Raw genomic sequence first — 15,747 nt, forward strand, 5'->3', positions numbered from 1 at the left:
AACTATAAACCAGTATTTACTTGGAGGTGATTACTTTTATATTTAATTATATTTTCATAATTTATTACAGGCTACACTTTAAGTCCTGAGCTATTATTATACAATGCGACATTTATTTTCAACCATATATTTTAAACATAACTGGAGTATAAACTCCCTACAAGAAGAGTTTTGCCTGTACTGTAGCAACTTAACTTCCTGTGTACCAATTATACCATGCCCACTACGTCACGTATGTAAATACAGTTAGTAAAAGCTGATGGTAGATTCGCGTCGGGTATTATCTGGTCTTTGGCGCACGCGCATCCACACGACAAGGGCTAATAATGGAACCTGATTGTTCAATTAAAAGAGTGCGTTTCTTTTTCACAGCCGGCCGAGGTATGGACCGTTTCCTTATCCCGGAGCTCACTCATAAAGCGGCCGCTGTAGATGTAAGTAAGGCTAATGTCATATAAAGTTATCCTTCCAAAGACGTCACGCCACAGCCGCCATGTTTACTCCTGGCAAGTTGTACCTCGTAAAGGATTGTGGGATACATCTGCCTTTGGCAAGCTATGTATGTTGATGGGTTGATGATGTAATCTATGTAACCTAATAAACCGGTACATAAAGAGTATGGATATTGATCCTAATAATAAAAACAAATTCAGAGTAAATGTCTGCATTTTGTGCTATAAACATTTGATACTCCTAAACCAAGCATTTTCAGTATTGGATGTACTTTAGAATGACCCTTTTTGGGGGACTGAGACTTAAATTTGCCCCTTAGTTATCCATGGAAAACCTTTAGGTCTAGAGATAAATTATATTTCCAGAAAAACTTTATTATTTTGGTTTAATTACTATTATTTACCATCTTTAATGTCAATAAACAAAATAGGCAATTCATCTTGTTGAGTACTGCTGTTAAACGTCATATCAGTTATATTATTGCATGAAATAAAAAAAAAAAAAATATGTTTATACCTCTGACAAAGTATGTTTCGTTACGTGTTTAGTACAGAAACATTTGTTTTTTATACAGTGGATACTTTATGTTCCTTTCCTTGTAATAAAGAAATGTTTATTTTGAAGATATGGTATTTTAAGAATTGTATTATTTATTGTTTTATAAAGCGCGATCAGATTCCACAGCGCGGTACAAAGGGTAGACAGGCCGTAACAATTAGTATATAACATCACAAGATGACATAAAGAAACAGGTGAGGCTGTAATCAATGCAGTGCTATTATTTTTATATATCATTTTTTTTTGTTCATGTTAGATCGAAGCCACACCTGGGAAAGTTTTTTTCAGCGCAGAGCCAGACATGTGCCGACTGACACAAATCAAGTCTGGAGAACGATTATTTTTGTTGCTGCATAAAGGTCCATCTTTGTCTCTTCCGAAGCATAAAGGTGAGATATACTGAATTTCCCGTATGTGTAGAGCACTGCATTGGCTACTTCCGCTTTCCATATTATAAATAACGGATTATTGTGACGGAGACCCATACACCGACTGAGTAGCTCCGCCGTAGCCATCTTTCTTGCCGCTGACAGCTCAATTGCTCAAGGTATTAACCCTTTGTGTTCACCCAAGCACTAGTCAAGACTTAGTGTAGGGTGGAAAGACAACCAGGTTTATTGGGAACAGCGCAGATGTTTATTCACGCAAACATAATTGGATCAGGAGTATATTCCCATAAAGTACCAGACAGCCCGGCACTAAACAGCATTGACCACACGACAAAGAGTCACTATTTCAAGGTAATCCCGGGGTACCGATGAGAGTTTACGGCCCAAGAATGTAATGTTCCAAAAAGCAACTTGATCCGTCATTGGGACCCTGAGCGACAGGGAATAGTCCGCACGATAGCCATGCCAGCGTTCCCGAGTTGTGGCCGGGTAAACCCTGGTTCTAAAGATAGGTAATAAAAGCAGGTTTCCCAAATGAAAACCACCTTCGATTGTGGCCCACCACAAGCACAGTATAACACCAAAAGAGCGACAGGGTGGGACAACGGATGTACGTAGCAACTCAGTTTCAAATGTCGGTGGGCATCGCCATGATTCCTAGCCACCGTACAGTTCCATGGATTTGCGGCTAGGTCCGGGTCAGGAGCCAGGCAGGGAGGCAAGTGAATCCGACCAGCACAAGGGGGACACAGGTTCCATGAGCCATTAATCCATGGGAGTCGGTGAATATACTCCTTTGGCTGAGGGGGTAAGACATAGGCATGGGGTGCAATACATGAAAACAGGAATAAGGCCAGAATAACACGTGGGACAAACAGATGGGCTGTCACAATTATGGCCTTAATTGGCCATCCATTTGCATCCTCCTTATTATGTTGTCTAAAAACTGGATATATTTTTCTGTTACATTTGTTTTCTTTTTTGGCTACTTTTTTAGGTAATGCGTTATCGGTATTAAGGCAAGTTGTGATTGGAGAAAACAGAATATGGAAGGATAGTCTGGGCATATGGCAGAATCTCCAGGAACCTTTACAACAAGAAGAACGTATGCATGGTGACCATTTCAAAGTAGCAAGGAGGAAATTGGAAAAGGAGCCAACATTGCACGGGTCAGAGTTGTGTAAGGAGGAACATGATGCTGTAGATGAAACCTCCATGTTTCACCTGAAAACACTTAACAGCTCAATACCCCAGCCAGAAGGCCAGGCTCACTCTAATGCCGGTGAAAGGAATAAAGCGCAGCCGCTTCCAGCAAAAGCATGGCGCGCTATAACTTTTCGAGTATCTTGTCGATGTTCAGGAGCAAATGCAAAACTGTTTTCATCAGAGGTATTTTTGGCTGCCTGCCAATCTCTTGTTGTTTTTGAAATAATTAATAATTTAAAAAAACGATATGGTCCAAAAATCAAAGTATCAAACAGAAAAGTCGCTGCCTTTTTTTTTATTTTATTTTTTAAATTGGTGCCTGATAATTCTTTTTTATTACAGTTTTCCATGACATGGTAAAGTTTTGCGGTCTGCTCACTAAAGAAACCTTTTTTAGGAGAGTTAGCAGGAAAGATTTAATTTCAGTTCAGTGTGAAGGGCCTTCATAACGTATTGTGATGAACAAGACTTTTAAACCACTGGTATACACAAAAGGGGAAAATATATATATATATTGGTTATTTTAATCATTAAGTACCAATTATGCGGTTTCTAAGTGTATTGGGAAATGTATGTAAGTTACAGATGCTCCAAGTATGTCTAGCTCTGTCCGTTGTAGCTATATAGATCACTAGACATATTCACGGTACACAAGTATCCTTAGAAATACTGTAACTCTGGAACATAAAGGGATAGTCATACACTGGAGATAAAAATAAAACAATCAATTTTTATGATTGGAAATATCTATCTGCTGCCAAGAATCACAGCCTAGACTCTTTTAATGAATTGTGAGAACTACGAGCAGAAAAGGAATCTTAACTGGCTTCTTATACTTTTAGGAGGTCGGACGAGCTATTGGAATATCTCTTGTAAAACTGTTAGGTTGGAAACCAGACCTGCGGAGGCCAGATTTAGAGGTAAGATATATTTTAATATATATATATATATTAATTCAAGATTTAAGTAAAGTACCACACTTCATCTCCACAATAAAATACTGTAAAAACCTTTGCGTGTGATGCTGAATCTCTAGAGTCTACTCTTCACTAACGAAAAAGGTAGACTGTTTGGCAGACAAATCCTCAATGTCACTCTCACGTAAACATTAAAAACATTAATTAAACAAAAAAATTTGCTTTTTTTAAATTCACTGTTTAATGAATGATTATGTTGCATTACATATTTAAAGGATATACATGGTCTATGCGTTTCAGATTTGTCTGTATGATTGACAGTGGTAAGTGACATAGCCATGTTTTTGGACAACTAGTATGTTTATGGGCTTACAAACTGACCTCCTTATGTTTTATCTATTAGGTGTTTGTGCATCTGAATGATCTTTATTCAGTGGTGGGATTTCCGGTTGTAAGGTAGTTATTTGTATTCAATAATATATGATAATTGGTCAAAATCTGAAGGCATCTTCTTTCTCTTTGTTTGCCCATTAAACCTCTATCTGTTGGGTCAAGGATGGACTTTTCATGTATGTTCCTACTACAGGAGCACATAGTCTACTAGACTGCAGTAAAACAGAAAGCAGTTTATTATAAGAATGCCCTGAAACCAAATTCATTCTTTCTTCTATTTTGTTGTGCTATGGAGCCAAATACTGATTAAAGATATTCTTCCACCTAAAATATTTTTATGGAGGATTTAGAAGGATACCACAGGTACAGAAACATCAAAGACAATGTATCAAACAAAATATTTCAAAATGGTGAAAGTCACCAAGTAATGAGAAAGTGTGCAACATGAAAATTAGTGCTTCCCACATATATGTGTTTTTGTATGTAATCTGTATTGTATGTATGTAATCTGTTTGTACAAAGAACTTACAGAATGTTAGCCTTGATCCGCCGGTGGTTAGATGCAGGCCCAAACCAAGTTGCGTTTGATGACTGTATCATCTTAGATTAGTTTACCTGCAGTTTCTTCTGTACAGGTATAGGTTTTATCAAGTCTATCATGTTGTGTAGATTTTTCCAAACACAAGCATTTCCAGTGATAGAGCTGTAGTTGGGTACCAGTAAGTTAATAGAAATTCATCAATGCACGTGCTATTCTTAACAAGATATTTGTTGAATTAAAAAAAAAATATTGCAATGTAATTTTACAAATCTCATGAATCAATGTGAATTGTAGCTCATTGTTGCTTACAACCTCAAGTTGTATGTCACAAGTAGCAATGTATTTCTGTAAGATGCTAATGGTTATATTTGCGTAACTGAGGTGGAAATTTCTATAACCGGGCTATTTCAGGTGTACATCATTTTATTGACTGGGCCAGTATAATTAGTGTAGCCGCAAAACCATGTAGCCATTCCAAGGGTTGTATTGTTGCATTTGCAACACATCCCTCATCCCTCATCACTCTCATTGAGTATGGAATTCAGTCTGTAGATCATCCAGACATACTATAGTCCTTCTTATTATCATTTTTTATTTATATAGTGCCAAAAATGTACACAGGGCTTAATTTATATTAGTTGAGCATAATGATGGCAAATGTGACATTTTACTTGTAGTTCCAAGAGAAACATTGGTTCTGTAGCATTATTGTATGGCCCCAAAACCAGGACATGCTTGGAGCAACACTTAAACTCAGATACATATATAGGAACCCACAGGGAAAGGGATATAGTCCCTTGGGGTTAGAAATGGGTTTTCTTTTCCTGTGGGTAACAATCAAGGATGCAATAATATCATTTTTACTTTACAAAGTGTAGATAGCTTCCTTGGGAAATTTGGCCATATTCTTTTTCCCATTTTACGGTTGTACAGTGTAACTCAAATGTCCAAAAAATATTTTCATGAGTTGAACAGCATCTGTCAGTAGGTTTCAGTTTACTTATTCTACATAATATCTGTGTTTAGCTTTGACTATGTTATTTGATTTCAGTTCTTCCTCAGTACAATTGCTAAACATACATTTTTTAATAGTGATAACAGTTTATATTCTCTTGCCTTTGCGGTAAAAATATCTATACCAATCAGTAGACCATAAAGTATTTTTATTTGTGTTTTGTCAATAAATGATAATCAGAATACATGAGTGGCTTGACATTCCGGGAAAAGGATTATAATGAATTGAATTACAAAATATCTAATTAACAAAAGATGTTCTACAGACAACCGTTGGCAAGCAGAGGCTATATTCGGAATACAGGTCTGCGTTCTACAACGGCCTGGGCCATGGCGTCACTTGCTGAAATAAACGTAAGACAAACATTCGTCTATTTTTTATCGATTGTTTGACGTGATTTATTTCAGATTTATCTGAAAAAACATATGCATGCTTGTGAAACAGAAAAAAACATCTATTAATTGAGCATAATGATACAAATGTTTTTTCAGCATTGTAAATCAGATCTCAATGCATTAAAAATGCATCAAAAATGTGTAGCTATATTTATATATATATATATATATATATATATATATATATGTGTGTTATTATGAATTATTACACCTAGATAGTGCTGTAATATGGACAAAAAAAAAATTAAGGTAGTCCACAGTCTGATCAAAAGAAATAAAACTTTTTTGTTATGTGCCAATCAATAATATAATGCTAATAATTCTAATATTAGTTGTGCTTTGTCCTGTTTTGCAGGCTGGTGCTGTTGTCCTTGATCCTATGTGCGGGGTAGGAACAATATTGTTAGAGGGTGCAAAAGAATGGCCCGTAAGTGAAAATTAATATCAAATCCTGCATGAAACCTATTTGTGTAAAATCTAATCTAGTACAATGTTACTATGTAAAGATGAGTTAGTAATTTCATATGTTTTATTCATGTTTTGTTACTCTTTAAAGGAACAGTTCAGATTTCTAGGGAGATATATCAAAGAATAACGCTTACAGAAACATATAATTTGACAGCAACAGTTTTGTCCTGATGTAAAGACTTAGACCTGAGTCAATCCTTGGTCTTCTCTCAGATTCAGAATAGCCGCATGTCTGTCCCATGCATGTTTAAATCCCTTTATTGTGTTAGCCTCTACCATTTCTGCTGAGAGGTACTGTTCTACAGAGCTACCGCCATCTCAGTAAAGTAAGAGATCTTTACATTACATTCAAGCCTCTGATCCTCAAGTATCAGGTCAGAACCTCTATGATGTGTTCTAACATTTCTCCTCCTTTGAAATAAACTTCCCTGATCGACTTTGTTAAAATGCTGTAAGTATTTAAATACTTCTGTCACGTCTCTTTCTCACCTCCTTGCCTCCAGGCCAAGTTGGTTGAATTTCCTCTGGGGCTGGCAGTTTCAACCCTTATGATTAAATGAAAATTGGTTAATCATGAATTATCCCACAACTGGTAAAAGAGAATATTAGACTTTACATCACACGTGCATGTACGGATTCTTAGCACATACCAGCATTTAGAAATAACTGAATTACTGTAACCAATTAGACATTTCTTCAAGCGATGAAATGTGACCACATACAAGGGCAGCAATACGAAAAAGGCTAATATTAATTAAATTAATAATGTTACTATAATAACATCTAACTTGTCATTATTTATTTTCACTTTTTTATAGCATGTCCAGTTCATAGGCATTGATATAAGTGACTCCCAGATAAAAAGTGCCACTGGTAACGTGAAGGCAGCAGGTGTTGCAGGGTCTATAGAGCTCGTGAAAGGATCTGTTTTAGGTAAATATGTTATTTTTAATTGTATGATGTCTAATTTATCAAGACTTGGATCAGATTTGCATTATATCTTAGAAAGGTTTCTAACAAAGTCAAAGGACGCATTGGAATAAATGGCTGAATTGTGCCAGACTGATCAGAAGTATTTTACCGTGTATTGTCTTCAATGTCAGACAGAGTCCGAGTTTGACTGCTATATTTGTATTTTTAGATCTACCGGTATTATCAGAAAGTATTGATGTTGTGATCTCTGATATTCCATTTGGGAAAAAGTTCACATCTTCTAAAAACATGAAAGACCTTCTTCCTGAGATCCTTCAAGAAATGGAGAGGTAAGTAAGTGCACCAATCCACACAAACACAAGTTGTATAGTAGACTTGTGCACATGGATCAAAAAAGATTCATTTTTTTTTTTTCGATTTTGGTCCATCTGTTTCCTTCGTTTTGTCCGGACGAAATTCCAATTTGGAAATTAACTTTGTCGTCACTCTCATTCACACTCTCTCACAATCTGTCACACTCTCTCTCAATATCTTTCTACTTTGTCTGCCAACTGCTTCCATTTTCCCGTCTCCTTTTCCACAGCTTAGCTTCTGTTTAGCCTCTTCTTGTTCTTCTGTCTTCTTTCTTGGTTTGCTTCTCTACTCTGTTAACTTGCCCACCACACACCTCTCCGCCAGTTGGAGGAATGGGGGAAACACTTTCCTCGTGACGTGTGCTGTGACTTCTCCCTTTTGCGGAAATACTCAGAGGCCAGAATAATGCAGACGGATCCGCAAATAAACTCTTGTCTTTCTCCCCGAATCTGTCTGATTCTTGCATGGTGTAGTACTTCCGCAACAGGGTGGAGCCTCTCCCCATTTCTCCAATTGGGGCAGAGGTACTGCACCAAGTACTACAAAGGGAAGCCAGCTTAACGGAGCTGATATCTGGGGAAAGAGGACCAAGAAATAAGAGAATACAGAAGAACAAGAAGAGGCAAGACTAGAAGCAGAGCTGGGGAAAAGGAGACGGGGACACAGATGTGGTTGGTGGAGATGGGTAGGGAGACCGTGAGAGAGTTAAAAATCAATGAAATGCAAATGAAAATTTGGAGCCCCCTGCTTCATTTATGTTTTTTTCGTTGGGGTACCATCTCGTTTTCATAGAAATTAACGAAATTGGCAAAGTTTCATTAAAAATTCATACGAATCCCAATACGCAAGTCTACTGTATAACAATATTAATAAAGTTTAATAAATAGATACACTACATAACTATCCCTACCAATAAAGTGTACAGAAGCTCTATTGCATTATCTCTCCCTCTTTTGTCCATACCTTATTTTTCTTTGGATTGTAAGCTTAGTGATGTAAAGGTTAGTCTTGTCAATTCTAGTTTTGTCATACTCTTAAAAGATAATAGTAAAGTAAAAATCTCTGTTAATTTGTGGTTGTATACACTGTGTATGTATTTATACAATTCTAGTGTGTTTTGCCTCTAATGAAATAGGAAAATCTTATCAGATGTTAGTAGAATAAAACGTTTCTCCATATAACAGAATATCTGCAAATACTCCATCGCCTCCTCTAGCTGGGGTGGTCTATATGTGGAACCATTGAAAGGAGTCCTATAGTCACTACAGTTTACTTGGTTGTCATCAGACACATTCAGCATTTAATTGTTTACCTACTACCAATGTCTTTGAGTGCCTTTGGACCAGTAATTTTGATGATAAGCTTCCTCAGTCGTCTCTTATGTGTTCCTACAGGGTTCTGCGTGTTGGAGGGTCGATTGTACTATTACTCAGCCAAAGCCTTCATCGCCACCTAAAAGCACTTTTTCAGTTTGAAGCAACTAGGCCCGAGAATGTTTTGCCCCCTAAAAATGAGACCGGAATTGCAGCAAGTACCGTTAACAGAACCAATTGGTCCGAGTCTTTGATTCCTATAGAGTCTCATTCTGTGAGCCTTGGGGTGACAGAAGCAGTAATATTCAAATGTAGAAAGTCATCAAAGTCCACAGCATGTTAATGCCTTCACATCACCAGGGAAGCACTTCTGAAACTCAAGTTATGTACACGCTGTTCATAAAATACGATACGTGGTGACTTATCCAATGATATTATTGAAGCAATCGCATATTTTGTCATAGACTTTCTGTCTCACACGTGTTGGATTATTTGTTGACAGCAGGACAACAGCACACATTTCTCAATTACATTATAATGAAAGTGAATTCATTATAATAATTCACATTGTCTTTAAAAACATTCGTTGTAGAATGAAACCCAAAAACTTATTTTAGCTTTTTCAGAATACGACATGAAATTCTGTATTCTAAATGTTACATTTTTTTAACTCCATGATATGAGTCATTTTAAGACTATTTATTACTTTGTTATAAATGCACTTCATTTGGTACACTTGGCACTATCTGTTGACACTGTTGGCTCAGCTAAGAGATATTCCAGGACATATAAAATAATATATTTTGTTTAGCCCATAATGACTGCTATTGTTTTTTTGTGTGGATTATGTTTCTTATGTTTTTGTTAAGACAATAAATACCAATACAACATTTCTCTGTGTCCATTAAGATTCGTCAATTCCTCTTATTTTTTTTTTTTTACATATTTGATTTTATTTTTTTATAAAATATGAAACCTGATTCTCTTGGGTAGTGATTGTTAGGTGCATATGGAATACACTATGATTATAACAGGTGTCTCATGTGCAGTAAAACAAAATTGTTGTTCGATAAAACTAATAACATTGAGTTATTGGGATTGTACATCATGTAAATTGAAGGCGTTCCAATTACGATTAAAATAAATAGATTTTTTTGGTGTTCCTTATGTAACGATTATTATTCTTTCTATCATTCAAGTGATTATTTACAAAGAAAATACTACATATATAGTTAGGATACTTCTGTTTAATTACTAGGCCATTCATATGTTAGTCCGTTTACTACTCACAGAATATTTTTCATCTGGTCCAGGCGAAGGTCAGGATTCTGACACTGAGAAAGGTGCTTTGTTTATACAGTCACCAGTTTTCCCAGCACGTTGTACGTTTATGAAGTTGTTGGGCACTGATAGAATAATGAGCATCAGACAAAAAGTAAGACTTACAGCATGATAGGTAGTCGAATAATTTAAACCAAATTAAATGAGAAATTAGTCTACGCTAATAGGTCCAGCTATAGGTAGATGCCAGATTTTACCCTTTTTTTTATTGTAAGCACATTTGAGCAGGACCCTCCTTTTTTTTTTGTTTAAGTGAAATCTGTTATGTTGTTATGTTAATGTAGTACTTGTTATGTCCTGCTTACCCATTGTGCAGCACTGCAGAATATGATGATGCAATATAAATAAAGAATAATAATGCCATGACAGACAGGAGCCATTGGGACTCCTGTCTGTCAGAATCGAACACACAAAATATAACAGCGTGTGCACTGAGCACTGTTACATTGAAATAGATTTGAATGCCCAAAGTTCTGTTCCTGCAGTGTCAATGCTAACGTTTTAATTTACAGAACCTGCTGGAGTCTTTGAGCAGCTCTTTCTTCCTGTTGATCACACGGGGAACAATGTTTCACCTCTTAAAACATGGTAATATAAAATAATGAAGATATCAATAATACAAATATTGTTCCTCTTTGTGTGAAATCCCTGGAAACAAATTAAACTGAAACCAAATTCTCAAATTGTAAAATCAAGGTGGGAGGCTTTTTTTCCCATTTAACAATTATATTGTATTGCAGACTGTTGGAGAACAAAAAAACACATCTATTTGTCTTTTGTTCTAATATGCAAATATATACACTCTAGCCTAATTCTAAAAATCATGTTCTTCTCTAATGTTTGTTTCTTTTAACTGCGGCATTATGCTAATTTACAAATGCCAGCGCTCAATATCATTTGGATGCCTGCATAAACAGTGTAGAGCTCTGTGATTCAAGTGGCATATGTGTAATTTCCTTTGTTTCTAAGTTTCCGATACATGCTATAATCTTTGTTTTCTTGGGCCCTACCATGGCATACTATTATAATTTATTCATGCTCTTTGGCTGTGTTAAAATGCTTTCCATCTGCGTCACAGGATCACTATGTGGGGCTTTTTTCAGAACAGTTGCTGATGTTATAGTTTTTAATGTCTTACTATAATATTCCTTATTTTTAGTCATATTTCTCAAGGTCAGTTACGTCAAGTCATATAAACGTTAAACATTGTACTGAAGGACCTGGAGGCACTGATCTTTCTCTTACTGATGTCAAATTATACATGGTGAATTAATGCGTGTTCTCAAAGTGTAAGGCGGGCAAACTGTTTTGTTAAATTTATATACAGACTGACACAAAATTCATTTAAACTACTTATAGTGTGTGTGTGTTTTGTGTGTTTGTCTGTTAAAGGAGAGGCTTTTTGCATTGTAAAAACCGGGGAATTTGTCAAAATTGGGCTGAACTGTAATATCAGGTTCCTATTCTGATTTAGCACAACATCTGGCAAAACTCTAATCAAGGGGAGGGCAACATTCAGCCAGAGGTGCCAGTCCAGCTAAGTTTCCCAATAATAAACTAAACCACATTTTAAAGACAATGACCATTCTTACCTGCTTTAAGATCTCAGACCTCATTTTATCCTTGATCTTAAGTTCCGCATAGACGTATACATATCCCATGGCTGCTGTGTAGTTATTTCTACTGGAAGACTCCCAAAAATGCACATAAACCAAATGAAGTAGCTGTTTTTTTAATGGTTCCTAACTGGGACTACTTGAAGCCTTCTTCATTAATTTACCTTTAATTTTAATGGCTGTCATAATTTCCGCTTAGGGAGTTTAATAGGTTTTTTTTGTCTGGTTCGGCACATATAAGTAGAACACGTACTAGTTATAGCAAATGAAACCATGAAGAGTTTCAAGAGAAACAGCTACTTGTTTAATAGCGACATTCTGTGCTTTACGGAGGAGTCAAAGTTCTGGTTTAATGATGTAGAGATAGTTAAACTGTTCTGTGCGTCACGTATCACATTTGAGTAGAATGTTGTCTCGTTCCAAAGTAACGCTGCAGTAACTTTCTCCATAATGCTTAATTAGGTAGAGAATACGATACATTTATGGAAGCGCAAAGCAGCCCCCAGGCACAGACTATACCATTAAAACATTTCTAAAGCAAAATGATGTTGTTTATTCAACCCGGTTCTTGAATAAATCATCCCTATTAAAGTCTTTATTAGGAAGCAAGCTAAAGGTTCTGATAACAAAGTGTGTTTACATCACGGAACGTAAATGCTGTTGCCTTTCCTAATCTGCAGTGCAATTTGCGTTAGCGGAAAAACATTTTATATTCTGCGCTTGTTTTTAATAACTTCATAACGGTCAGTCAGTTCCCCAGATCCATGCGCCTGAGTGGCTACATAAACAGGTTTTAGAAATTCTAATCTCATAGAATAGAAATTTAGAGCTGCTAAAGAAATAGTTTTTTCTCCTTTTTAATAGGAGGGTAGTTTCTAAAGCTTCGGTTGTTGACACGGACTTTCAGAAGGCAATGGCTGAAGCACACTGGACGGCCAAGGCATGTACCATCTACTGTGAAGCGTGGCATGCTGGAATCACGCAACACCAAGTGACAGCCAGGACTAAGTATGTCTTTAAGATCTGCATACTGGCTCACTGAGACTGTCTTTTAGTAAGACAATGAATGTCATGTACAAAATCTCATTACAAACACAGGTTTGATTTTTGCGTTGATGTTTTCAATGACAATCCTTTGATTCTTAATAGAGGAACAATTTGGTGGCTGTATCAGTTGCTTCATTCTATTTATACATGCCAACATTTTGCAAAACTCTCTCCTAAAACAGTATGCACGGTACCTACCACCCCTGTTGAAATAACTCATACCGCTTTGGTTAATTCATTTTCAAGTGCCTTTAATAGACCTGCCAATTTCGTGCTCAGGTAAGATTATTAGACAAAACCAGATTAAGGAGCTTTGTGTCCTGGAGGAATTATACAGGAAAGACCCCTCTTATTTCATGCAAACTAAAACATAATGAAGATAAAAAAAAAAACATTAGCTTATGCAATAAAAAATACCACAATACCTATAGTGCCATTGAAAAAATGTATACCTTTGTTCATTGCAAGCAATGCATTCTACCTTGCTTTTCTATTTCTCTAGTTTTAGCAAAGTCATTTTTTTCTCCTTTTTTCATCCCTCTTTTTTTACTTTTGTGTATGTTTTTTACACCTCCCTTGCTGACATCTTTTGCTCGCCTTTTTTTTTTCTTTCCCATTTTTATTTTATCTTGCTTGTCTGCTTTTTACATTATTAATTATTCTACACACACGTACACACACACATGTATATACATAACACATACAAATATATATATATATATATATGCACACAGTACTTATTGCATGCTTCACTTCCGTTCCAAAAAAAAGGAACAACTTAAAACTTTAATGGGGCTAGGTTGAGCTTCCACGTGACCTGAACGTTCCCCACCCATGGGCCCTCTGACTAAGGGTTGAAGAAGATGTCCGATGTCTCAGACAGGATCACCAAGAAAGACTTGTGTCCTGGAAATATTACGGAGAAACAAATATTTGTCCTTTCTTTTGCATGCATGTTGGCTGTTGAAAACAACCAGCAGGAGCTCATAACCAAATTAATATTTTCATTCATTTTGTAAAACTTATGAGCGTTGGTGGTCTGAATTGTCTGCCTCATTAGCGTTCTGTCCCTGTGCATCTACATTTTAAACAGAGGTCCCTGCACAAACAATGTCTTTAATCTTCTATTTAAATATTGATGTCTCCTCCACGTTCTTTTTTGTTTGTACATCTTAATTACAAGCCCTGTTCAGAACTGGGGATATTAGGTATATATTTGGTTCTTGGCAGAAACATTAACCTTCTGTTGTTTAGAAGTGGCAATTAGGCAGTATCTTTTTTCAACAGCTGTACTGCTACAGCATAATTAGATTTTTTTTTATTTCTTTTAATATTAATGTACAACATTTGGAGATTTCTTGTCTAATCGTCAGTTATTTGGCTTAATCACAAAGTTAATCTAGTCATTTTACAAACAGCTAAAATAGGTAATATTATTTTAGTACTACTTTGATAAATGGCTTAAATATATTATGTAATAGTCATGATTTTTTTTTTTTTGTACCATACAGTTACGCCTTCTAAAAAAAATACTTTATTCTATATAAAAAAGGCAGCTTTTTTTCCAAGAAAACTAGAATACTTTGATATTTTTCTTCATAATGTTTGTGGTGTAAAAACAATAAAAATAAAACCTATTATTATAAAAATAACCTATTATTCCCAACATTTCTCACATATAATAATGCAATTGATAGATTTCTTTATATTGTGTTTGTTGACTGTGATGAGCCTTTCTAGTGGCCCTACTTTGTACTGTCCTCCGTGTGCTTATTATTTCTTAGGGAAAAAAATTGAATGAGGAAAGGATATAAGAAAGAGGCAAATTACATTTTCATAGAACTCTCAAAAGCAGAATGATATCCTACTGGGTATCCATACCAATACAGACCAAGTTTTGCAACCATAAAACCTATGCACCACAAACCAATTATTATTCACTCAAGACATACTGGAAACCAGCAAAATTGCACTTTTTAAGATTCTTGGAAAAAGGAACAACCAACTGATTGCTGCTGTATAGAAGAAGACCTTGGCAAAAATGAAATATCAACTGCAACACCTTAAACACTAATGGTTGTTTATTCTACACAAGGTAAGCAATATTTAGCAACTTTGTCAAGTACCTTCACTTACCAGATATCTATATAACCAAATATTTACATCTGTGGAATCTAGTAAATTAAATTTAAAGTTTATATTATACTAACTTAACTGGCTGTTAATTATTTATATTGATACTCTGACTTTGGAATGAATCCAATGTATCCATAATTCATATTGAAATATCAAGTATTCATACTGAGCTTAAATCCTTTATGAATAATACAAAAAGTATTGGATCTTTTGCAAACGTAATAAACAGAGTACATTGAAAACAGGTCTGCCTAAGATTACAACTAAATTACTTTTTGTTGATATATACAGTCTATATAGAGAGAGAGAGATTGTCCAACTAGCTGTAGTATATAAAAAGTTCATTTTCAATGCAGATCTAAAATGAACATATAACAATAATCAAGATATATTACTGGGATAAATTGGGCCACAATTGAATAGCAGTCATGGACTGCAAAACAGAAATGTATAGGACCAGATTCATTAAGAAAGATCTTTTCCATTGCGGTGCTTTGTCATTTAGGATTGACGAGGATTGTCATTTAATTACTTGTCATGGGTTTACCTTCATCGTTGCATCCAACACATTCAGTTACTGAATGTTTCTTAATTTAAAAAAAATGGTGTCCCTATTTAGCTGCATTAGTTCACAGCATTTTATCCCAAAAAGAAATACTGATACAGTATATA

The 15,747-nt window shown here is 35.6% G+C and overlaps 1 protein-coding gene across 1 annotated transcript; it reads left to right on the top strand.

The window, feature by feature from the left end:
• Positions 1-86: 86 nt before the first annotated feature.
• On the top strand, positions 87-9,839 carry THUMPD2 (THUMP domain containing 2). The gene is made up of 10 exons (XM_053461332.1): positions 87-434; positions 1,268-1,400; positions 2,398-2,789; positions 3,449-3,526; positions 3,927-3,979; positions 5,738-5,825; positions 6,223-6,294; positions 7,154-7,268; positions 7,477-7,597; positions 9,017-9,839. The coding sequence occupies exons 1-10, from the start codon at positions 327-329 to the stop codon at positions 9,276-9,278; spliced, it is 1,422 nt and encodes a 473-aa protein (XP_053317307.1). The 5' UTR covers positions 87-326; the 3' UTR covers positions 9,279-9,839.
• The last annotated feature ends 5,908 nt before the right edge of the window (positions 9,840-15,747 follow it).

Source organism: Spea bombifrons, chromosome 3 (assembly GCF_027358695.1).
Source record: "Spea bombifrons isolate aSpeBom1 chromosome 3, aSpeBom1.2.pri, whole genome shotgun sequence".
NCBI lineage: Eukaryota > Metazoa > Chordata > Amphibia > Anura > Pelobatidae > Spea > Spea bombifrons.

Excerpts from the sequence above, each read along its gene's own strand:
- THUMPD2 (XM_053461332.1), top strand. The coding sequence starts at position 327 with ATGGAACCTGATTGTTCAATTAAAAGAGTGCGTTTCTTTTTCACAGCC. Across the intron at positions 435-1,267 it reads ATAAAGCGGCCGCTGTAGAT|ATCGAAGCCACACCTGGGAA; the intron begins GTAAGTAAGGCT and ends TGTTCATGTTAG. Across the intron at positions 1,401-2,397 it reads GTCTCTTCCGAAGCATAAAG|GTAATGCGTTATCGGTATTA; the intron begins GTGAGATATACT and ends CTACTTTTTTAG.